Source organism: Spermophilus citellus (genome assembly GCF_964194105.1).
Source record: "Spermophilus citellus genome assembly, chromosome: 14".
Classification (NCBI taxonomy): domain Eukaryota; kingdom Metazoa; phylum Chordata; class Mammalia; order Rodentia; family Sciuridae; genus Spermophilus; species Spermophilus citellus.
The window spans coordinates 33513174-33539393 of record NC_138194.1 but is presented as its reverse complement, the minus strand read 5'-3'; the positions used below and the strand labels follow the sequence as shown (position 1 = coordinate 33539393).

The window sequence follows — 26220 nt, the reverse complement described above, 5'->3', positions numbered from 1 at the left end:
GTTTTCTACAACTCACCAACCTTGCTGAGCACTCCCACCACCTTTAAAAAAAAAAAAAGGAGTTACTCTGCCACTGCCTTCATTCTCAGTGAAAGCTAGCTCCTCCCTGCAATGTTTAAAGTGAATAAAAGGAAGTTTTATTGGCAGCTTTTAACAGATCTCCCATTCCCCATTTTCCAGAGCATTCCAGCCACATGCCCACACCAGCTGTGTTTATCTCCGTGATTAGACAGTACAATAAGTATACCTAGTTGTTAGCCAAGTTGATTTAATTAAATGCCTGATTACATATACATGCAGAAACACTTGACTATTTCACTAAAACAATGGAAAATGTCCTCTGTCACACGTAACTACAAATACCTTTATTGGTGTGGCCAAATAAAACATAATAGTGAGTACAGTCTAATAAATCCGAAGAATAGTTATGAGGCTTACAAGTTTGTCCTTTAAGCTAATGAAACATTGTTTAGATGGAAAAAAATTTTTTGACTTTAAGTCTTTTTAGGGCCAAGACTTTATTCATAATTGTCTTTCCCGCCTGTTGTTCACAATACCTAAAAAAAATAGCCAACTGCTCCAAGAATATAGGATGAGAAGGTCAATGAGTGATACAGACTAGCATCAGAAAAGAAAACCTTTGCAGGGTAGTAGAGCTTACCATAAGGAGGAGAAACACATTTTTATCCAGATACGCATAGGATACTGCCACTCTTGTTAAGCGGGGAAAACAAAAACAAAAACAATAATAAAATGAAAGATTTCAGACAACAGGTCAAAAAAGAAAATTTCCTATTCCTTCCAATTATTTTCCTTGTTTCTTTCCTTCTGGAAACTTCCTTCTCCGACCTCTTAAGGAGAAAATTAGGAAAAAATAGCCTGCGACACAGGGAGCAGCAGGGACTTTGAAGCCAAGCAAATCTGAGTTTGGATGTAATTGCCTGAAGTGTGTTTTCAATCCAAATTACACAGATGAGTGAAAGGGGAGCAGCTGCACAGGGATGAAAGGGGGGGGAGTGAAAATTAGGGCTATGAAACAGAGGATAAAGAAACCCAACCAGGGCATTGTTGGCTTCCTTTAAGACTGCTGGAAGTATCTTTTTTCCACTTTAATCCTTATTGTTTTATCCCCAAATACAAACATATCCATCACAGGCTCTTTACTAAAGAGTAGAATGCTTCAAAAACATCATATTGAAAAATGAAAATTCCCCATCATCCCACTCCCAAAAGATAACCGCTGTAACCATATGGTGTACATTCAACATCTTGCTGCTTTGTGATTTAAAAATTGTGTGGCATTGGATAGGTACCAAGTATTAGGAGTCTGACGTTTTATAGGCTCAACAGTGGCTTTCTAAGAGATACCCCTGGAACCTGTGACTATTACCTTATAGAGCAAAAGCTGGACATCACAGATGTGGTTAAGGATCTTGAGACAGGAGATTGCCCTGGAGGGTCCTTGCGGCCTTCCATGCCATCACAAAAGTCCCCCCAATAGAGAGGCAAATGGAGATTTGAAATACACAGATGAGCGATGGCCATGTGATGGCTGAGAAGAACAGGAGTGAGGCAGCCACAAACTGAAGTATTAGGGGACAGATTTCTCCCCTAGAGAGTTCAGTGGGATGCCTTGATTTGGGCCTGGTTGATATACTGTAAGCAAAGGTAGGCTTGGAAAGAAAAACATGTTTAGGACCAAGTCCATATAATAAATGACACAGAGAGACAGGCAGGCAGGTGAGCAGGTCTGTGTATGACATTCATCATACAGGGATGAAAGGGGGGAGTGGAAATTAGGGCTATGAAATAGAGAATAAAGATACCCAACTGGGGCATTGTTGGCTTCCTTTAAGACTACTGGACCATGTTATTTTGCCTTCCAAAAGAACTACATTTGCATTCTTCCAAGTCAGCTTACCTGGATAATCTCTGGACCCACCACCTCACTTTCTAGAATATTGAATTTATTCTTATAGACATCCTGATTCTGTGAACTACTGTAAAGTCAAACGCTGCCTGGTGGCACAATTAAGAAAATAATGGTTTTCGAAAGAAACTCATACACAGGTTTTAAGACATACATTGCGGTTTTTTTTCCTCTCTCTCTCTGACGTTCTAAGTATTAGTTTGGGTTACAGAAAACAGAAAAAAAAATTGAAAGCTTATTCTTCTGGATGTAGTTCAGGAACACAGTTTTTACAAATCCCGAGAGAAACCATGTTGGCCTGCATCTGTCACCTCATGCTCCTAGACTGGGCCCGTGGCTGATGCGCTGGCTGTGGGGAAGGGTATGTGTACAGGTCAGACAACATGTGGGACTCGTACCTTTTCCCAAACTCAGATTTGTTTTTGGAGATGTGGATTATCTGAACATAGCTGGGGAGGGTTAAATTCAATTTACCGAGCTATCTTCTCAAACTTAGGAGAAAAAGCTGAACCCTGATGCCAATCCCCTTCCCACCACCACCCCTTCATTGCTTTGAGCATGTTGAATAGGGAATCATCATTAAGTCAACAGTACAAGTTCCAAATTTAATCAAAATGGTAAATCATTTTTGAGCATTTACTACCTATGAAGTTCTGTGAAAGGCATATCAAATAGCTGAAGTATGGGCTTCACACTTACGGTGCTGAGAGCTAGAGGAAAAAAAGTGATAATAGAGATGTTTCTGTGGGCTTGTTTGGTTAATGATAAGAGGTGGAACTTTGAAGCAAGAGGGCAGAAGGTAGGAACAATTCTGATTGGTGGGCAGAATGAAGGACTGCATCCCATTGGGTATGAATGATATGAATGGAATATGATCATACCATGGTCCTATTTGTAGAAGTGGGCCAGAATCACACTGATTAGAACAGAGATTTGCTTTTTTAAACTGACACATAGAAATTGTGCATATATATGGTGTACAGTGTGATAATTTGATACATGTTTACAATATGCAATGATCAAATATCAGTATAGTTGGCATTTTCATCTTCTTAAACATCTTCTTATCATTTCTTCATGTGTGAAGCCTTCAAACTTTTCTAATTTTTTAATAAAATATATAAATTAGGACTTGAGATGTAGCTAGTGGTAGAGCACTTGTGTAGTATGTGTGGGCCCCTGGTTTCAATCCCCAGCATGGTAAAAAATAAATAAATGAATACCAAAAAAATACATACACATACATAAGTTGTTTTAAACTATAGTCATCCTACTCTACTGTAGAGCCCTAGAACTTAGTCCTCCCATCAGATTTATTTTGAAGTAAACCAAGAAGCTAAAATGAGAAAAGATCAGGGCTGCAGAGGACCAAATTGTTGTGGGCCTTGAAAGTTGGATAAATAAGTTTGGATTTGATTCCTGAAATGTCATGGGCCACCAAATCATTCTGGATCTCAGAGCAATATGGCAGCAAGCACTTTAGAAAGATTAATTTAGTACAGATGTCACAGTGAATTGAGGGGTGAGAATCTGGAAGCCGAAAAATATGGCAGGAAGCAATTGTGGACACACACACATAAACTAACGAAGGTGGCAGGAGAGAAATGAAGCCAAGCTGGGAGATTGTGAAAGGAATAGACCTGATGAGCTACTGCACTAGGGAAGGAAGAAAACTCATGGAGGTTTAGATTCTATATCGTTAGATTTCTCTAAATTGAGAATAGGGAAAAGTGGGAGGGAAATTGTTTATGAAATGAAATGAACTATTTTAGAGAAGTTGGCATGAAAGCATCCCCTTGGAAATGTCCAGCAGCCAACTGGACATAGGGGACTGAGTTATGCGTAAGAAGCCAGAACTGGAAATGAAGACTCAAGAGTTATCAGAACCCAGGCAACAGCTAAAGCCACGAAAATGATCAACATCTTGCAGAGAGAACTGAGAGCTCACAGATGCTAAGCCCTGAGTGACAACCTCAGTAGGGGCGGGGGTGGGGAGAGAGATGGACTCCAATGATGGAGACAAAGAGAAGTGGTCAGAGAAGTGCAAGGGATGCTGTATTTGTTTGGATAATTTGCAGACTTCTAAGAAAAAGACATTGAAAAAAGGAGAGTAGACAAAATTGATATATCTTTGGGTAACTTTATATACCTGTATTGTGTACCCTGAATCTTAAATGCCTCGCTGCAGTATCTTTGAATTAGGGCTTTGTGTGCAATTATAGCTCTACTCTAGATTCTCTTTGCCACGTTGATCATTTCCTGGCTGGCTTCATTAGAGAATGACGTCAATGTGTACATTGCATAGCTTACTGCACTTGAGATCAACTTGAGCTGATCTTTCCTCTTCCAACTGTCCAATTAGAAGTTACTAGATAACACCATTACCAAATATTTACTAAGCAACCTACTATGTGAAAGATATCCTAATTAGGGACTGAACAAACATCTTATTCACTTACAACCTCCCTTTTAGTACAAAGGGCAAGCATTACAAATGTTTAAATAAATCAAATGCAGGCTGGAAAAAAACATGTCCTAAATCTAACATATGGAGTTAATGGTGCCAAGTTGCTTCTTTTTATAAGCCCAAGAGCTTTTTAAAGCTGAGCACTCTGGTTACGCCCATTAGGTTACATGGTCCCCTCAGACTTTGTTGTATGACATCTGGTACTTTACTGCCTTAGAGGCTAAAGAGAAATACCATGCGTGCCATTTGCTTTGTCTAAAGTCTTTCTAAAAGGTTCCCTTTCAACTTGGTCTTTCTTTTTCTGTTAGTGGGTAATATTCTTCAAGGGTTTCATGTATTGAAGGTCTGGTGTTAATAGATTTCCTTTTGACTTTTAAATAAGTCACACATCCATTACTCAGAAAAGAAGTAAGGGAATAATACACACCAGGATTTGTATACTAGCTTTACTTTTGCAGAAATTTTAAAGTATAATGTTGCTCAGGCGACTGAGTTTTTAAAATAAAGTATATGCATATGTCGGGAGACTATGATGTAACTAATATGAGGACTTTGATGGGGAGGGCCAGATGCACATGAGTAATGGAGGTTCAAGGTTATTATTATTTTTTTGGCCAAGGCTGGTAGGTTACTTTTTATAAAGAACCCAAACCATAAATCAATACCTTTTCGAATGTGGAGCAAAATTTTCAAACATGTTTGAATTTTACATATTCTGCTGACCTACATAAAGGTTAACTTCATGTAAATGATACTTTTTGATAGTAGAGGTTTTAAAAATTCTTGTTGTCATCACTGCCTATATTACCTTTTGCAGGCAGCTTGACCTTCTTATTTAATAGACTTTTTCAGTAGTTCACAAACAATAGCCTGTAAATGAGATGCATCAGCATCACCTGAGAATCAGTTTTAAAAATAGATTCTTGGGTCCAATTTCTGGAAAATCTGATTCAGTATATTTGGGGTATGCCTAGGGGGTTGTATTTGCATCTGTTAAATCTACAGGTGATTTTGATAAGCTCTCAGCTTTGAGATCTGCTGCATTCCTTCAGCATGTGTTGTGCGAAGTCAACTGGGCTGTGACCCAGGCTGAGCTGACATTTTCTACATGCTAAAAATGGCAGCACATCACTTCATCTTTCTGAAATGAAAAAAGGGTGGCCCTTAACTGGTAAGCTGAAACTATGATACTCATTTATGGTGTATAAACCTTGATCTTTAACTATAGGGAATGTGAACATGGTAGGGAAATGTATCATGCCCTATACTGCCTTATTTCAGAGGCATTTGGAGCACTTGATTTTTTTCTTCTTTGTTTCTCCAAAAGGCATTAAAAGAAGAGATGTCAGGTACATAATGACATACCCAAGAAATGTAAGTAAAAATGGAATTTAGATTTTCACTTCCCTAGTCTGGTTCTTATGAAATACATAATTACACGCTGACATGAAATCTCTGATGTTGGTATATCAGACCATCTTGATGTGAAAAGGACTCATTAATGTAGCCTCACAAAATATCACTGCCACCATTTCCTCCAAATAGGAGAGAACTTAAAAAAATATTCCAAAGAAAGATTTCTATAATGCAAAAGTCAACATATTCCAAAAATAGGACCATAATATTACTCTAAACCTTTATTTTTATTTAAAAATATATGTCACCCAGAGTCCTTTAGGTTAACTCATGCCCATAATTCATTCTTTGTAATACCTTTATAATATTCCACAGTATATATAAATCATGAGTTTTCCAGTTGGTCCTTTATTGATGAGCTTCTTCGGTTTTTCTTTAAAAAATCACTATATTCAATCTACAACAAGCATTTTTACACACATTCTAATTCCTTTATTTTAGACGTTTATTTTTCTAATGGAATTTCTGGGCAAAAGGGAATGAAGATCTTAACCCCTAATAGATTCTGCTGGATTACATTCCAAAGAGGTTAAAGCACTTTCACAATTCTTCCAGCATTTTATGAGAATTATAGTGTCTTCTGTACCCTCAACAGCATTAAGTATTTTCAATCTTTTAAAGTTCTGCCAAGTTGATATGTGAAAATTAGTACATGCCCTCTCCTGTAACTGTCTGCTTCTGGAAATGGCCCTCTAGGATAAAACTGGGATAAAAAAGTTATACTCTCCCTCACATCATGCAGGAAAAAAACAAATTCCATATAAAGATCTACACGTAAAAAGGAAAAATGTAAAATCAGAAGGAAAGCTATACATTTGTATAATTTTTAGTGGGAGAGATCTTTGATGTTTTTAAACGAAATACATCTAAACGCCATAAAAGAAGAAAAATTGAAGGTAGGTATGAATATCTAATCACTAAAACTGTTTACACTGCCTTTTGCCTTACAGAAAAGTCAAAAGACAAATGGTAGGCTAAAAAAAAGCATTATATATAACACAAAAGAGTAATATCCCTAATATATGGTTCTCTCAAAAGTTGATAAGGCCAACAGGAAAAGAAACAAACTAAAGAAAAATGAGCAAAGGATACAAATTCACTGATTTTTTTTTTCTCCACTGTGTTTAAAATACAGAGCAAGAGTGTTGACATCAGAGCATGGCATAGGTGTATCTCTTGCTCCAGAGCCTGCTTGGGCTCACATACCCTCTACCTCTGGAGCCCCTTAGCTTTAGGGTCTGATGTCCTCACATGGTGTGTTACCTTTGGCAAACCTCACGTACCTACTAATCACATCTGAAGTTTTCCTTTTGACATTTCTCTCCCTCTGCTTTCAACTGTGCACTCAACTTACTGGAGCCTAATGCTTTCTAAAGCCAAGAGCTTATATTCAGAGAGCTCCCTACTAGAAGCAGAGGCCCACGCCCGTAGCCCCCGGGGCACTGTTTCACTCATTTTAAGATGTGCCTGACAATGCAAAGACCACATCCAGTTCCAGAGTTTTAGATACTGAGTGTTGAAAAGGCACCTGCATAGTCTTTATATCCACCAGAATTTTAAGCATTTATTTGCATGCTGTACCCATAGATGAGGAACAGCTAACTCGTGAGCATGTGCTTTGCAAAGATAGTAACTACATACATACAAATGAGAGTAAGCTATTAGCCTTTCCATTAAATCTGCAATCGGAAATAATCAGTGAGAGTGGGAGCTTCAGGTACCCATGCTCCTTTCTCCTAAGTTGGAGAGCGCACATCTCTCAAGAGCTTTCCTCAGCTCTAGTAGCCACACCCAACAAACTTTTCATCATTTAAGGTCCCATCTTAAAGATAACATTCCAAGAAAGGCTTCTCCCATCTTAGACTCGTTCTCCAATTTCTTGTTACATGTTCCTTCTGAGTTGTCAGCACCCTGTCCTACTTCTCCTTTATAATGTCAATCACAGTTATCATTTAAGTTACCTCAAGAATAAACTTGGTGAAAGCAAAGACCACATCTACTGTGTATGGAGTGCTTAGCACAGTACCAGATACAGAGTAGGTGACCAAGAAACATTTGTTGAATGAATAAGTAAAAACACAATATCTTATTTATGTATGTCATAGCTATTTTTAAGAATCTGTAATTATTATTTACTTAGGCATTGTCTTTGTCCCTTATGAAATCAGGACAAGGATAGGAGCTTTGACTTTCTTATTCCTAGTCCTGTATATTCCTATCATCTAACATAACTTGAGACATATGTATTATCAATAAAAATTTGAGAAATAAACAAAGACCCTATTATACACTGCTGTTGGCCAACTTGATGGAAACTTGAGATCATCACCTCCGTTTGCAAAAATTCATGACTAGAAATTATGAAAGCCCCCAATTTCCATATTTTTAAGTCATTTACATGCAGCATTTAATGTGCCAAAACATACAAAAATAAAATTTAAGTAAGGATTAGCTCAAATAAATGTTAGATAAATAATCCTACTTTGTAGTCCTTTTTTTTTTTTTTTTTTTTTTTTTGCAGGTGACAGTAGGTCACCCAGTCATATTGCAATCTGTCACAAAGTTAGCTGCAAATTTTGTTGTCTTCAACATTCTTTAGCCAAAACAAGACAAAGACCTCTCTAAATGTTTTGCAAGCAACTGAAAAATGTTTTTTTTTAAATTCAGAAGTCTTTTTCTTGTAGTTTCCAAGTGAGATTATTGGTTAGGGATAGAATCCAGCACCCATAGATCATAGGTAATGTGGACTCAGTGAGAATTTTGAAGTATATAAGGAAGTCAGATAAAAATTAAGGATGAGAGATTTTATCAGGTGGTAGAGCAATAGTAGAAATGTACATAAACTCCTCTCTCAATTCATGCTCCCATAGAGGCAAGAAATAAATCCTTAGTCCTCTTTGGCAAATCAAAAGACATTTAACTTAGACTAGTTTCTGATGGTCAATATTATTGGGATTTTAAAAAGAAATCGATGGTGCGAAAAGCTCCTGGCAAATATTTTTCCTGCGTTTCTTCTTAAAATATAATGGACTCACTCAGCTTGGGAAAAATATAGGATAATATATGAAAAGTGTAATGGATTCATCCTGCAATCATTTCAAATACCTTTTCCTCACTTTTAAACCAAAATCTAAATATAGATTTAATCATATTGTGGTATTGAGACCACTGAAGAATTTCTATTTGAAAATCCATCTCCTTAAACACACATATTAGCTGATGCTCATTGTTTCTGGTATTATTCTAAACTGAAAGACCTTGAGCTCTGCTATTCTGCTTTTGAGTCTCCCTAGTGTCTAACTGGCACTCACCAGGGCAGCCGCTTGGGCTATTTAATGCTTCATTGGAATACCCAACAATCTCATTTTCACTCAGGAAGAAAATAAGGAATGTGCTTGTTTTTCATTTCAGTTGTCAGTTTGGCACTGACTATTATATTATTAAATTTACTGACTTCTGATTCTTATTTGAAATGCTTCTAAAACCATTTTGGCACAAGATCTCCTAGAAGCTGAAACTCTTGCTATAGGGCTTTTTTTTTTTTAGAATTTTACATGCTTGAAATTACTTTTTCTTAATATAAAAGTAGTTCATGCTTCATGGAGAAGAATTAGCAAATTGGAATGAAATATTGAAGTATAGAGAAGAAGAAGAAACCGTAATGGTATCAACAGGTCATAATAACCACTTTCACATTCTCGAATTTCCCCCCAAATACTGTCATATATATATAACATGTATATGTAACAAATCATAGTGAAACCTGATGAGTAATAATGTTCTATCTTTTGTTTTCTCTTCATTTTTATTATATCTTAAGCATTAGAAATTATTTGTAAACAATATACACTGTATCACTGAACATATAGGAGTATCTAAGGTTCTGATACAATAAATAAGTGGGCGATAAACGTCTTTCTATAGCCTCTATATCTTTGCCCACATTTTATATAATTCCTTTAGGAAAGTTTCTCAGAAATGAAACTATAGAGAATATTAATACTTTGAGAAACATAGTTATTAAGTTTATGTATGCCAGTTCTTTCTCTGTCCCAAGCACTTTTACAGATGGGGAAACTGAGGCATAGAGCACTTAAATAACTCCCTCCAAGGACACACTGCTATTAAGTAGGAGAGCAAGTATTACTAAACTTTCACTGTGTTTAGTTTTCACATCAGGCGGACCATCAACATGGAATTTGGAAGGAATGAACCACCTAATTTAATCTCAGAACATTATAGACAGCAAGGCCCAGAAAGATTAAGTGACTTATTAAAATAACAAATAGCTAGCTAGTAGCAGATCTAGAACTTAACAGCTGGGTAAGCTGATTCCTTACCCAGCAGTCCAATAACTTGCTACTCAAAGTCTGGTTCTGTGGGCCAGTGTTCATATCACCTGGGAACCTGCTAGAAATACAGAATCTCAAGTTCTGCCCTCTTTCTCCTGAAGCCCATGAGTCTGCATTGTTAGCAAAAGCCCCTGGAATCCCATTTGTACATTTCAATTTGAGGAGCTCTGGCCATACACTCAGTAAACTTGATAGATCTTTGATACTTTAGTGAAAAATCTACATATAAGCAGCTAGTATTTACACAGCCTGAAAAAAAGTCCTCATTTTTTCAGAGTTAAAGTTTATACTGTTGAACCATCTGAAATATCTGTTATTTTATATTTAAAAATATTCAAATACTGGCAGTTTATTGTGGTTTAACTTTAGTGGAAAGCAGGGTAATAATAATAAAACTTAGAGACATCTGTCATTCTCTACAGAAATTGAATTGAAGAAGACTAACACAAGTTCCTTTCCCCAACCAGGATATAGTTTAGTTGGGAAGAATAAAGAGTTGCCATACAAAATCATAAATCCTACTGTGTAGCACTCAGAGATCTCAGGAGGAACTGAAGTCATGTTCTGAAAGATAAAAACTATGGAAGAAAATTATTGTTTCTATTAATGGCAAGAAAAATGGATGTGCAAAACTTAGCCAAATTAATAAATGGGATAGCTCTATAGGCTGCTCAGAGACTGATAGAATACATATATAAAGAATACAGGTGTTCTGCAAAGCACAGAAGATGTAAATTACTGCTTGAAATGTGTAAGCCTGTCAACTGCATTCTTTTTAATGGTAATGGCAAGTAAAGAAAGTTACAGCATTTAGGGTGTGAAATTCTTACTGGCCTGATTTTGGTCATCTCTATGTTCTGAAATTCTATAATACTCAACACAGAATGCTTCTATGAGCAGATAAGGGGTGTCTTTGGGGTTCTCCCCAAAATAAATTCTCCAACACTAGCAGGGTATCCTATAATTTGATTAAACTTTGAACACATTATAACCACAGTTAACACCAGATCCCACAGGTCAATGGCTCAGTCCCATGCACTGCCCTCTACTTCAGATGCCAATTACAAATCCAGGTGTTAGGTACTTACTTCTAATCAACTGGCTGTAATTGTTGGTTCCCATGACTCCCTCCTCAGGTTCCATCATTTGCTGGGATGTCTCACAAGACTCAAGGAAATACTTCTCATGTTTACCCAGATGAGCAGCCAGATGGAAGAGAGGCATTAGACAAGATAAGTGGGAAGGGGCCCCAGGACCTTTAGGCTCTGAGGCCACCCTCCAGCCCCTCTACATGTTCAGCAACCTGGAGGCTTTCTGAACCCTGTCTCTTTGGGGGGTTTTTAATGAAAACTTCATTACGTGGAAATAATCAAATCAACTTGCAGCTCTTCTCCTCCTTTCTCATAGAGACCAACTGATTGCACATAACTTCTGTCTGGACATTGTGGATTTTCCTAAAGGTGGGTTGCTGTTGTGGGAAGCATGCTGAGCTCCAACCAGGAAATGCTGAAAGCCTAAGGAGCCTGAACCACATAGCACTCTATTTGATCTTTGTGTTCAAGTTTTTATTAAGTTAGCTTATTTTTAAGGGAAGCCTCCCTTATGCTTTCCAGGGCCATTCTGTTTATGTGGGTACCTGGAATTAATATGAAGATCTTAAGAGAGAAACTGGGTACAGGAATTACAACCAAACTTTGTTCTTACTGAATCAAGGAATCTAAAGAGAAAAAAAATATGAAAGGAAGAACATGGCCAAGAAAGTGCTGAGAAATAAGGGGCCTTTGGTTTGTAAAACTTAGTTGAAAACTAAAGAGACTATTCACACTCAAAAAAATAAAACAATAGTTGAGAAGTGGTCTATAATTTCAGATGAATTCAAATGTAATCCTTAGAGGATAAAATGACAATGACAAAAATGCAAGGAGCACTTCTCTAAATTTGGTAAAAGGCAACATCTAATAACCATGTTGACCAGCAGATGCTCGTTAGGCATCAGTCAGGGTAGAGCGGCTTCAACTCCTGAGATCTCCTCCACAAACACAAAACAATCGAAGGAGGTTATATAAGTAGAACATCTAAGACCAAATTTGGGTAATAGTGTGAATGACTCCTAAAACATATTGAAGAGGGAGAAATCTACAGGAGGGCAGAGGACATCACACTTAAGCTGATGCAGGTGGCCACTCTAGGCTCCCCAACTTCCTCCTAGATCCATAAGGGCAAATAGTTTCTATTCCTCACTGCCTGTCATTGATGAAATCTAGTTTGGCAATACTGTTGGCAATTTGATTTCTAGTTTCTTCATTTCCTCCCAGACCCCACTCCCTCCTTTCCACCCATTCTGATTTTTTGCTAAATATGCCGAGACTGTTGGGGGACTGTGAGAATACAGATAAGAATAAGACATAGCATCTTATTCTCAAATTGCTTATCACCTAAAAGGAAAGATAAGACATCCACAAACTGATACTGAGCAAAGCAGTACAGTAATTGTTAAAAATGACAGAAAGAGTGTAATGGAATCCCAGAGGAGGAAACATGACAGCAGAATGGGGGTATCAGAGGTGCTGGTTTGATGGAGGAGATAGTGTTTGAACTAGATAATGAAAGGTGGGCTGGTGTGGAGGAGAGAGGACTTCCCCAGAACCAGGTGCAGAAGAAGAGGGCTGTGGGTGATTCTAGGCAATTCATAATGATAAGAAAAAAAAAAAGAGAGAATAGATCCCTAACTCATGGGGAGCAGCAGGTGACTGACAGGTTTCCTTAGCTGCAGCTCCAGCCTGGTCACCCTGCAGGTTGTCTTCCACAGTGGTTCTCAACCTTGAACTTAATTACCTGGACCACTTGTTAAGACCCATATTGCTGGGCCCTACCCTCAGTGTTCCCGACTTGGGAGCCAGAGGGGACCTGAGAATTTTGCATTTCTAACAAGTTGCCAGGTGATGCTGATGTTGCTGGCCTGAGACCCTCTGTTCAAGGTCATGCCACATGAACTCAGATTCATACCTACTCACTGCTTCCCAGGCTTGGAAACTTCTATTCTCAGAGAGTCACATGACTCCCAGTCTCATTTTTTTCTTCTCATCAACTCTCCTGACACTCTTTATCCCCTTTCTGCACTTTATCTCTCTCTGTAGCCCTTATCAGAACTCTACACTATGGTTTATTAATTTTCCATCATTCCATTAGAATTTAAATCCCACAAAAGACTTTGTTTTATTCATGAATATCTAAAGCAGTGTTATATTCCTAATACCTAAATTCCTGTGTTCCTAGACCTTAAAATAAGTGTTGGGCACGTGGGAGACACTCAGCCAGTAGCTTTGACTGAACAGATCAGAGATTACCTTGGAAGGAAGAGGGGGCGGGGGAAAGGACCTGCAGTTTGTGGCAAGAAGGACAGAAAGTGGGAAAGCTCAGGTTAAATGCTGCATGGCCTCCATCATATCAGCAAAGATACCTTTCTCTGTCCTATGAGTAAAAGTTGTGGGGTCAGAGGTGGGAGGAAGGAAGGGTATAGATATAGCAGGGGAGGTTGAGTAATGGGAGACTTTCTAGAAGAGCTGTATGGAGAATACACTAACTCTGCAAACTAGGATCTTATGGAAAAAGAAAGAAAGAAAACCCTTATTTTATGCAGGGAAAAACAAATCTGACTAAATTTATTTCTCTCTGAAATATTGAAGGGGTTTTTCTATCAGATATTATGCAAGATGATTTTCGACTCATCTCTCATAGTCATTTCTCTTTGCTTCCACAGAGGTCTGAAAACGTAGGGGGAACTGAACTTCCTGATATATGCCTTCCTTTCTGTCCCATAAGTCAAAGACTTAGAAACTGGATGCTGGAAAAAATATTCTAAATACTCCAAACATCTTACAACATAGGTTTATCTCAAATGCCTCCAACCTCCAAGATGTTTAGTAATTTTGATGCCAGATGTCTGGTTATCATGTCATCAGATGTCCCATGCAAACGTGATGGATAGGATAAGACCCCAGTCCTACTGTAGCTTATTATGATTCTTCTATCCTCATTAGAGTCACAAAATCAGAAAAAAAATAACTTAGTAGACATTTAGGTGATTCACCAGTTAGTCTGATGTTCTGAAAGGAAAATAGAGGAAATGAAAATTCTGCCAACAAGGTCACATGTACAAATGATTACACATTCTATAAGTGCAAAAAAAAAAAAAGACCAGAGTTCTCATCTGGTGATAAATGAGTGATACCCCAAAGTCTCTTAATAGCTGGTGATCTAAGACTGAAATCTATGAAAATACAGGATGTGTGTGTTAAGAAAATAAAAGCAGAGAAAAGGCATAGAGAGTGTGTGCTGATCTAATATACTTGTCTTTTCATTTGTTTTGAATAATTGTTCATGCTCACTATCTCCTCAGTTTAGACTATTGAATTAAAATATAAGCCCTGAGAAGGCAAATTGCCACTCTCTCTGCAAGACACAGCCTGACACAAATACCTTAAAGATTCATAACCCAACTTGGGGATAAGGAGCAATGGTCAGAATGTGGTTTGGAATGAGAGGGGGGGATGGAAGGGCTTGGAAACTGAAGAAGGAGAGAGGAGACCCATTCATTTGGCCAAAAGTAGACATTTTCACAGTCTTGTACTTAATGCCTCAAAATAGAAGGTAATAGAAATAGTCTATTTTGCAATGGTATATGTCTGTGTGAGAGTCTTTCCAAGTAATATTAGCAGAATCAGCTACCTAATACCTTGCATTATATTTTGATTTACAAAGTTCTACGTCATTTCACTCAATGCTAGAGAAATACAAATTAGTGACCATATTTTCCTTTTCTTTCTTCCATTGTTATTACATCTCTACCTTCTTTTATTTCATTTCAGAGCCCCAGAAGTTGGTCTAACACAAACTGTCAGAGTTGTATATGAATTCTCTTTGCCTTCAATTCCAGGTGGGATTTATCTATTAGTCAGGGGTCCAGCAGAAATAGAACTTCGCTCAGATGGTTCAGTCAAAGACTTTAATAAAGGGGCTATTGACAGATATGGGCAGGGTGAGAGGACAGAGTTGCTGAAGAGATCAGTGATCCCTCCGTCTAAAGGAACAAAGAAAGGAAAGGAATTACACCCCTACAGGCCAGAGAGAGCCGGCATTTGGAAGGGGTGCTGCTTAGGAGGGGCTGTTCTAGAGGCTAGTAACTACTGTTGGAACTGTGGGCTTGCAAACAGGAAGGGGAGACACGGAAGAAATACCCTGGTCTTTCTCTTATCCTGTCCTCCATTGGCCTGCTGAGGAAAGGAACCAGATATAGGTCAAGAGGCCCATCTCCTAGGCACAGAGAAGAGAAATGCAGAGGGATGAGGGTTGAGGAGACTGCTGACAGTAATCTTGCTTGACTGACTTTTTGACTTCCTCCAGACATAGTTAAACATGTCCTCACTCTTTTGTTAAAATATAATAGACTGGGGGCTGGAGTCGTGGCTCAGTGATAGAGCGCTTGCCTAGCATGTGTAAGGCACTAGGTTTGATTCTCAGCACCGCATATAAATAAATGAACAAAATAAAGGTCCATGAACACCTAAGGAAAAAAGTATATAATAGATTGAATGACGAGGGTTTTGGGGGTGTGTGTTATGGTAACTTGAAGTAACATGGAATGATCCAGAAAAAGATGATGGAGGTGGAGGTCACAGTTCTATTAGAGACTTATTTCTACCATTAGCTGCACCCTTAGAAATGATTCTTCCCCAAGTCATTTCCCTCAGGAACATTTAAAATCTAAATCCTCCCTCCTTTTATCAGGTCCCCTATTTACTATCTCGTCATAGGACCAGGACCTCACTTTGTACTTTATAAAGAAAAGAGAGGTGAACCAGGAGCTTCTGCAGAGACTAACTCCGCCACTTTCTTTTCTTTATCTAGAGTTTCTTCCTTTCATCTGCCAACTGGCATAAACCACGAGTTTAAGTAAAAGCAAAATTGCTACCTTTAGTTCTAGCCATCAGCTCCCCATGGCACCCCCACCTTCCTTTCAAAAAGAAACTTCTTTAAATTTTGGTCTGTACTCCCTAGTTTGCTCACGTCCCATTCAATCCTCAATCTACTGTGCTCTGGTTTTCACTCACTACTCGATCACAAATGGACAACGACATCACAAATGACTTCTTTTATGACAAATCATTTTGGGTACCACTTTGCAATGATTGACAGTAGCTACTTCCTTCTTGGAGTTCTTTATTTCCTTGAACTGAACTTTCCTGGATTTCTTCCTCTCTATACCTTTCTGATAGTTTTTTTCCCCCCCTCTGGCTTTTGTTCATTTTATTTAGTTTGGTGCTCTTTTTTCATATAACAAGAGCTTCCTGGGCACTCCATCCTACACTCAAGTTTTCAAGAAATTTGATTTACATATCAGTTACTGGAATTTATTTAACAGGTTAGATCCTTCTCTTGAGCTCCAGACCCAGTTATTCTAATGGTTACTTTATAAGCACCTTTACACTACATGTATCTGAAACAGTGTTTACCTTCTCTACAAAGAGCTCCAGTTCAATTTTGCAATATTGAGAATCACTTTACACCATTCCTCCTTTCCTCTATGCTTGATTACCAATTTGTGAGAATTCTTCCTCCTGAATATTTCTTGAATTGTTTCCCTCCTTTCTCTAATGTTGCAACTGCAAGCTTATAGAACTATTGTTACCTTAATATCCCAGTTGTCTCACCAACAAGCATCAGCTTTCAAGTCTTCCCCTCTGTTACTTCAGAACTTTATTTTAAAAATCTAATCATTTAAATTCTTTGCTTAAAATTCTGCATTAGCACCCTATCACTTTTGGGAGAGATGAGAACTGTGTGTCATGGGACACAAGCCATGTCATTACCTCACCTACCTCTACAGCCTTACCTCTTCTTCCCCTTGCAAAGAGAAATACCTTCTATTTAAACATACTTAATTGCTCCGATTTTCTAGATTTGACGAAGCTCTCCCAGTTGTGTCTGGAAAATCTTAACATACTTTCTAATTATGTGTGTGCATGTGTGTTAGTGTCAGTGTGTGTGCATTTACCAAGATCAGAGCCATGTCCTTTCAGTACCAGTTATTGAAAAAGAAAAATGCAAAATACCTTTATGTTCAATAGTTCACTCAAATTCTTGTTTGAGCCAAGTGGAAAGGAGAATGGGTTGGTAGTCATTGGATGTTTCCTAACACTGAGAGACTTCTACTTATCACCTAATATATTCTTAGTCTTTAGCTAATGACCATACTCCATAACCTCCCTTGCATCTAAGCCCATCTACCTAATTCTGGTCTGTACGAAGTAATGTTTGGATTTCTAGATTGTGACAGCTCACAACTCAGAAGCCACCTTTGAGCTTCTCTCCAGCCTTCAGTCTGGATTAGGTGAGCTAATCCTGCACTCATCTGGCACCAAGAGTTTTGTCTGTGGGCAGAGGGGTCCTAGAGCTGGGATTGTTTGTTTACTTGCCCGAGTTACTCATTACATTGCACACGTGGACTGCACTTTCATCTCTGTGGTCCCAGACTAGCAGCAGACCAGACATCCTACAAATATTTATAGAAATGAAATAAAATCCTCCCTCGTTAAACACTTCTCAGCCTTGCCAAATCACTTGCCTTCATCCCCAACAACATTAGGGAATAGGAAAGGGTAAGCTGATTTCTAGATTCACCAAAGGTGATGCTGTCAACTGTAAAGAATGCTTGAACTCCACTGACCTGGGTTGCAGATCTAACACCACCAATCTCTCTGAAAATCCTTTCACCTTGATGGAGAGTTCTGCTTCCTTATGTATTAAAGGGAAAAAGGGACTGCGCTTTGTTTGGGGGTTTTTTGTTTCCTCCAGTTCTGACTCTATGACTTAAAAAAAACACCACTTAGAGAATAAAATGCACACTTCTAATCAGCTCGACCTGTAAAACTATACAAGTCCTCTTGGAGGAATCATTCTTTCAGGAGAACTGAATGGGTCAACTGACCACTGAATAACTGCTACTTATCTTTTAGTATGTTCTTCAAGATCTAGCCTTTGATCATGACTGCATTTTACAACCGCCTTGCAATCTAAGCCCATCTACCTAATTCTGGTTTGTAGGAAGTACTATTTAATTTCCGGTCTGTGTCCTTTTCTTTCCATGCTCCTGCTAGGTGGATTGTGAGAGACAGAAGACTCCTTCTTGGACTGCATTTCAGAGTTGAGTGTTCAGCATAGCAAAGTAACAAGACTTCAGGGGCCTGGTTCTCTGGCACTGCCAACCAGTCATACCTGTTCTGGATTTTTACATGAGCAAGAAATGAATTTATTGTTTAAGCCATTGAGGTTTGGAGTTGTCATGGGGGAAAAACAAAACCCCAAAATCGACAAAACCAAACTAATAGTATCCTTATTAAAATAGATATTGAAACAAGAAAACTTCTTCTATTTTCAAAGTATGCCAAAAAAGAAAAAAAAAACAGCAAAGATTACAATTTTTTGGGAAACCATGTAGAAGTCACTTAAAGAAATAATATTCTAGGGAATTTGACACTGCCCAGAACATGATCTGAAAAATTCCTATTCTGAATTCCACTTTGTCATAAAGAAGCTAATGCCTAGAGGAAGAGCATGAAGGCATTTATTTAGCAAAGCAAATTCGAATCCAATAAACCAGTTATCTACTGATTGATCATAATGAGGACTGTACAATAAGTCACCAAAAGAGATTTTATTTTCTCTTCAGCAATTCCATTTACAAAGACAGGAAAGCAGAATGCATGTGTCTGTCATTTGTACAATATGAGCTGTGAAGTTATGAAACATCAACATCCTCTGCTGCTTGTGGGGTGGGGATGGAAGTGATTATGCTGATGGTGTTATCCAGAAAGTACGCTGGTGACATAAAATAAAACATCCATTATCAGACTGGGCTCCAAGGAGAAAATGGCCTGGAAGCATTTGAAACTCTTCTGCTTTTCACTAGCTCAGCTAGCAGAGGGAGAGCTGATCCCCACAGAGTGCCGTCTGCCTGAGAGTACAGGTCAGAGTACAGAGCTGCAGTGCTGCACACCCTTAACAAGCAGAGCACAGGGCCCCAACACACAGAAGAGTCTGCAGGCAAGAAAGCTTTGGATATAATGAGCTGATAAACAATCAGCACTTAGGGACTGTACTTTGAGCTAGTGCATAAGGAAAACTAAAAATATTCTACCATTAATAAGGGGCAAGAGCTAAAAGGAATTTCCTGAAGGCACTGAAGAATAATTACATTAACCACACACTGACTCATGGGGGAAAAGCTCAAAACCAACCTTAGAACCCACCATGCATCCTTTATAGTTCTTTCCTTTTTTTAAGATAAAAATTTGGACGTTTATTTATTTTTTTATTTGTTCTTTTTAAATATACACGATAGTAGAGTGTATTTTGACATATTATACATACATGGAGTATAACTTCCCATTCCTTTATAGTTCTTAATGCCCCAAATATACAGATGGCACACATTTTGGCTTATCATTCACCAGCTGAGATGGTTCCTTCTTGCTTTTTGGTTCTTATTATGAATGAGGACTGGCTGTTTTGCTGGTTAGAAGCGAGCCATGCTGCAACTCTACTTCTGTGACTTGAGTAGACAGCGGTCTCAGGGGCAAGGAAGGGAGAATTAGAGGCAGGAAAATCAGAGAGGCTGATTCTAGAAGACTTGAAAGTCGGGCAGAGGAATCTGGATCTGAAGTAGGTGGCAATAGAAAGTCAAAATAGGGCACTGAGCAAGGGACTAATATGTCTTATTTCAGGAAGATCATCACTATGAGTAAGGACTAGAGAAAGGCGGATCAGTGGGGAGAAAGCTACCTTAACTCAGATTGAGAAAAAAGAAGTCGGAGGTGGCTGGCAGCTATTAGAAGGAAGAGGAGAAGAACAATGAAACTCTCTTCGTAGGAACAGAAGGAACTACAGATAAAAGTGTTCCAGAGGAAGAAACTGAGAGGGTAGCTTAAGGAAATCAGGAAAGTACATTAAGGAATCAAACATAGTAAAGAATAAAAGCATTGAACCCAAGTTTAGTAGCCAACTCAGAATCCTTCTCAGACCTAAGGGGAGCATTGCCAGTTACCATGCCAGAATGGCAGATGCAACTGGATGGTCGCTGGCCACTTGGGCCAGTTTGGGACAACTGGGGGATATACAGCCATCCTCTCTGAAAAGAGCCTTAACTACTTACATGCAACACAACTTTCAGATTTATATGATAGCTCTGATCTCTTGTACTTTAGCCCTACCTAGGCTTCTAAGAGCTCAAGGCATTCAAAGGAAGCCACCATCAGGGGACAGAACAAATGAAAACTGCTGTTGAGGGACAGAGGATAGCTAGAGAGAGTGCAAAATAAGCACAGCATCCCTGAGGTTGAGTCTGCTCTATAGATCACTGCATGTCTCATAGTCTCTGTCTCTTCCATATGTTACATCCCAACTTGGGGCCTCTTTGTCTACAGATTTTAGAGAACCAAACAACTTCTTTAAAAAAAAAATCTTACTTCCTTCCCATCTACTTCTTTGACTCCCTATATTCTATTTCTGCAGATGGCTGGAGAATTTGAGGACTTATGAGCAGGAGTTACAGGTATGTGGGTTTGGGGCAGAGGTGAGTACAGCAGAGACACTGACTCCTCCGCATGCACCAGCTGGCTGTACTGCTGCTATAGCCAGCCCTGTGCATACCTGTGGTCATGGGAGAAAGGCTGTGTCATCAGAGCCTGAGAATGAAGACAGAAGAGGAAGGATCTACGTTGAGACAAGAGAGGAGACTTCAATAAAGTCGGTATTGGATGAGGAAGGATGAATGCATACAACCTCAGCATGCAGATCAAAAGCCAGTAGTTTCATGTCCCAAGAAGCAGCCAACATGGTAGGAAGCCAGTTCTCTTTGCACCTTCTACTGAGATACAGCAGGGCTGGGAGATTGGAATTGCCCTGGCCCTAGAGGAGATTTGTACCACTCTTTCTTGGTTCATTGAGCATTGCTATCAATCCCCACAAGAGTCATAAACTCCTCATACAATGTATACTCAATGTATATGTGGGCCATTTTCTTTTACTAAACTGCAACTCTCATAGGGCATTCACCCTGTCAGTCAATGTTCTTGGCACACAACAGGGTTCAAATAATACCTACTGATTGAATGAAGGCCTGTGTCTGTGGCCACTTCTGTTGCTACTATTTTTTTGTGACACCAAAAAACTTCAGATTTTTTGACAATCTAAAGTTCCTTCATCTTCTGTGTTTTTTTTCCAAAGAAAGAGAGAGAGAGAGAGAGAGAGAGAGAGAGAGAGAGAGAGAGAGAAAATTTTAATATTTATTTTTTGGTTTTCGGCGGACACAACATCTCTGTTTGTATGTAGTGCTGAGGATGGAACCCAGGCCGCACACATGCCAGGTGAGCATGCTACCGCTTGAGCCACATCCCAACCCTCATCTTCTGTTTTTTATCTCTTATGGTTATAGCCTTTCTGTAAGTGATTCACCATCAATGACTCATCACCCCCTAGAGAAGGTGACCAAAATTAAACTTTCAATTTCACCCACAGAATCTACTCTTTCTTTCCTGTCCTGAAACTATCCGTTTTCCAAACGAGAGCAAATCTTCAGTTTTTCCTAAATGCAATTATTTTCTCTGCCCAAATGAGGGACAGATTGTGAAGTATAGATGATGGAGTCAGGTGGAGTTGAGTGAGGATCCAACTCTGTCTTCGGGTTAGTTATCTCTAAGCTTGAGATCCCCATCCCGCTACCAATGGCATAAGGTTGCTGAATTATAATTATTGATATTTTAAATATTTATTTTAGGTAGTAGCTGTTTCACTACTCTATTACGTAGTTACTAAGTACTAAGAACCATGCAATAACCATGCTATTACTTTAATCTTCACAACAACTTGGTGAGGAAGGTGCTCATGTTACCTCCATTGTTCCAGAAGGAGGAGACTGAAGCTGGTTAAGGATCTTGCCCAAAGTAACAGAGAGCTACTAAGTGTGGGAAAATAGAAACTGAAACACAGGCAGTGGAACTTCAGGACCGAGGCTACATTGACTGGCAAGAAGAATGGTAATGAATAGTTTTCAAAAAGTCATGACAACGTTAATTCTATGTTGTTGTCAGAATTTATTGTTTTACCGTCTTGGATCTCTTTTACTATCACTAAAAAAGTCTACCCTAATTTCCTGTGATGCAGATGACATTTTTTGTGTGTGTTCGTGCCCTCATTATCACAGTATAATAAATAACTAGGTCTGCTTCCAGAAAACAAGATGAGGGGGAAAGAGGAGATGACACAGTGATGTTTGCTCCTCTAGGAGTCTCACTCACTGGCTGCCATTTGTTTATTGCCCAAATGTTTGACTTGGCCCCTAAAGCCCTTCGACACTAGAATATCAGCAGAGTCATAACATTCAAAGTCAATTTATTTTCCTCACTTTGTTTTCTTTCTTTTCTATGTGTTTTTAGACCTCCCCTTTCAATGTGTAACTAATATTTATCCAAAGTACCAGTTTTTGTCAGATTTTGCCTGTGGTCTCTCTACACATTTTTTTTTTAATTTCCAGAGACACTTAAATTTGTAACTTACTAAGCATTTATTATACCATTAGACCTATCCAATTGTTACTAATTTATGTATAAAGGAGGATGAGCTTTAAAAAATAAAATAATAGAACTGAGCTCATTAGCTGCTCTCAAGAGGCATACCAGTTTTTCCTGACTGTTCTTTTATTCATGTTCAGGGTCCTGCAAATGATAATCACATATTATTGGATTCAACCAAAGCCTACTAAATATCTAAAAGTGAATACCAGAAAGAGAGTTGCCCTATAATTATTTATAAGAAAATAAACATTAGGGGATAAAGATGAGGTGGCTTAGGCTAACTTTGAATAGGCAAAGCCAAAGATAATGCTAATCATTGTGTTCCCATGTCTTCCTATCAGCTACTTGTTCCTGAAAAAGCTTAACATGCAGAAAGTAGTTCCTAAGTAAACAAAGCAAAATACTCCTAAATCTGAGAAGTTTCTGTCTTTGGTGATGAGAGAATGACATATATCTCACTACAGTAAGTTAAAGACCTCCATTTTTGATGGATAAGTATACTCAGAAATATTTCTGATTTTAAAGAGGCCCTCCGCTTCTATTGTGATGGACAGGTAAGTCTCAATTCTTCAGCTTCTCATTATTTTTCTTCCTTCCGACTTTCAGACATCTGGTAATTTATACATTTGGGACTATCTTATTATGTGGCAGCTGAAGTGAAAATGGCAATTATTACTTTCAGTACAGAACAACTGAGAAGATGGTGCAGCCTCCTGCAGGAGGGCTCCAGTTGCTAAAAGATCCATACAGAAAAGATGCGGGCACTGGCCTCATTTCCTATACAAAGTGGTGCCTGGGGAAGGGCACATACCTGCTCTGCTGAAGCAGGCCTGGCAACTTATCATCCAGGAGCGCCACACACTGAAGTAATTATGCCCTGGGCTGCAGCTCAGCGGAGGAGTGATGTCCTGAGTCACACATGCATGGAAATCTGTGATATATGTTTATCCTATGACCTGATATTAGGAGAGTCAGAATTAACTCCTCCTCAACCCCAGGTTAACACCATTAGTCATTAAACATGGGCTTCTTTACACACATCTCCAAGGAGGTGACAAATGACAGGATGTAATGCCTAGACATTAAGTGTTAGGAGACAGAAAAGCAGCCTTCAGATGTTAACTCCCTTCTTTTCCTCCCAGGAACACAAGGATGGAAAAACTGGGGATGGTACTAACATCTATAACCCCTATCTTAACAACCCTTAATCACCACCTCTATCCCCCATCCTGCGTGAGGACCTTTTTAAATTTTTTTTTTCCTGTAAGCACAGAGGAACACTGAAGACAGTGAGAAAAAGGAAAACACAATTCTCTGTTCTAGGATCACACTTATAAACTATTCCTTATATTCTTCCCAAAAAGAATAGCTTTTCTTCAAAACTTTGGGAATCACCTGGTCATTATCTAAGCTTAAATGAAAACTTCTCACCTGGTGATTGAGTGATAGCAGACATTTAAAAAGACATGACACTGGTTTTCCTCTTGTTTTAAGCAATTGAACTAGAAAAACTATTTAAGGTTCTTCCACTTCTAAAATGCAGGCATGCCATAATTTCCAAACTCAAAGAACGACCCCCTGCAAATCTAAACTGAGTGCCTGCTATCTACACCACAGCAAGACTTCAGGATAATAACATGCATAGTAATATACTGCTTCATACCCAGCCCTGGGCCTCCTTAAGAAAGCTATATACAAAGCCTGCTAACCTATAGAGGGGAAGAGAAAGTGATTGTTTTTCCCTTTGTTTCTCCTTCAGAAAAAGACCCCTCATTTTACAGTCGGCTACTTTTATTCTGCTTATTTTGACTTGAATTATTAGTACTGCTCAGATTTGAAAATCCTTTAATAACCATTCTGAAGACTAACAAGCATAAAAAAATCAGTCAGTTGTAAATTAATCACTGGTGAATTTCAAGCCAGTACTCTTGCATATTATTCTAAAGGAGATACTGTAATTTTCAGGTCACAATTCACGTGGTACAGCAGAATCCTTCACGCGGAGCATCAACCAAGGCAAATATTGTCCATGGTTACACCCAAAGACAGAATCCCATTCAACAAGGGGTCCACAGCTGAGGTTTGCATGCTATCAAAGATATGAAAAGCCCGACATCTCGCTCACCACATTCTCTCAGTGAGCTAAACCAAAGCACTGGGAACTGCATGTATGTTTTATCGAGGGGACCAGAAAAAGTGTGCAGATTCACTCAGAGACCAGAAAAAGTGAGGCACACAGGAGCAAAGCAGCCCCCTCATCCAAATCAAAGCCCTGCCAGCCAAGAAAGTTGCTCCACTTACCCAGCATAGCGGTTGTTGTAAAGGTGACTGTGCCCTGGTTTCAGAATCCTCAAAAAAAGCCAGCAAAGAGGTAGAAAAGCAGCTGGCTGGCTCCTGGGCTTCCCGAGGAACTTCATAGCGTTACAATGAGAGGAGTTGAAAGTTACAGCAGTCACCAGAGGAGGCTGGAGGTAGCTCACAGCACCCCCTGCTCACCACGCACGTTGTCTGGGAAGGGGGTGGGGGAGGCTTGGGAATGAGCAAAATGTGACACTTCTTTCCAGCCACAAGGAAAAAAAAAAGTTTAGACTGCTAAGGAAGGGAAGTTGCTATTAAGACTTGGTCTTGGGAGGAGAAGCTGCAGCCCAGCCCAGCCGGGGAGCCTGATCCTTAATCAGGCTCCCCTGGAAGGGGCTGGGCCTCCATGGTGCTGACTCATGGCAGGGGTTGCTGGGTGCTGCTTCTTTTGGGTAACTCTTCTCTGTTTTGTGGTTGATTTGCTTTGCCAATTTAAGGCTCCTACATTTTTTGGACAACCATTCTCCCTCTTACCTTCTGTATAAGGACCCTGTCCTAATTGCAAACAGTGTGTCTGAGGATGAACTCAGTAAAAGGCACTTCAGAACATTCCAGGCTTCATGTTTTGCTCTCTGACGACAGATTTCTGCACTGGTTCCCTGCATAATGAAATGCACAGTGCATCGTATTGATGAGCACGTGCACAGGAGGAATCTGTGCCACCTGGATTAGAGAAGTTGGCCTCAGCTGCCTCTCCTGACGGTACTGGGAGGGAGCAGCAGCTTCCTTTGGCCACAGGGAGCTCTTGGTATTCCTCCTGCATAGAAGCACCCAGATCTTCTGTGATTTTGGAAGTTCTCATGGAGGCTAGGGGGCCTCCAAGAGCATTACTACCCTGGCTGCACATTTGGAATCATTTAGGGAACCCAAGCATTTAAATCAGAATCCCGAGGGGGTAGAATCAGTAATTTGAAAACTCCACCAAATGATTCCAATGTTCAACCACTGCGCTGGTCTAGAGCAGGCTTCTCAAACTTCGGTACAAATCACCTGGGGTTCCTGTTGCTCAAAAGCTTTGGCATTCTAGTAGGCTGGGCCTAGGGCCTGAGATTCTGCATTTCCAATGAA

General features: G+C 39.3%; 1 protein-coding gene across 1 annotated transcript in view; it reads right to left on the bottom strand.

Annotated features, from left to right (window-relative positions):
- Positions 1 to 25235, bottom strand: part of CPA6 (carboxypeptidase A6) — a gene marked incomplete at its 3' end in the record, with an annotated part of 301035 nt that extends 275800 nt beyond the window's left edge. Inside the window, exon 1 of the mRNA XM_081266455.1 lies at positions 25096 to 25235. Within this exon, the coding sequence (XP_081122581.1) occupies positions 25096 to 25211 (116 nt within the window). The 5' untranslated portion in view covers positions 25212 to 25235. The remainder of the gene's footprint in view (positions 1 to 25095) is intronic.
- Positions 25236 to 26220: the final 985 nt, after the last annotated feature.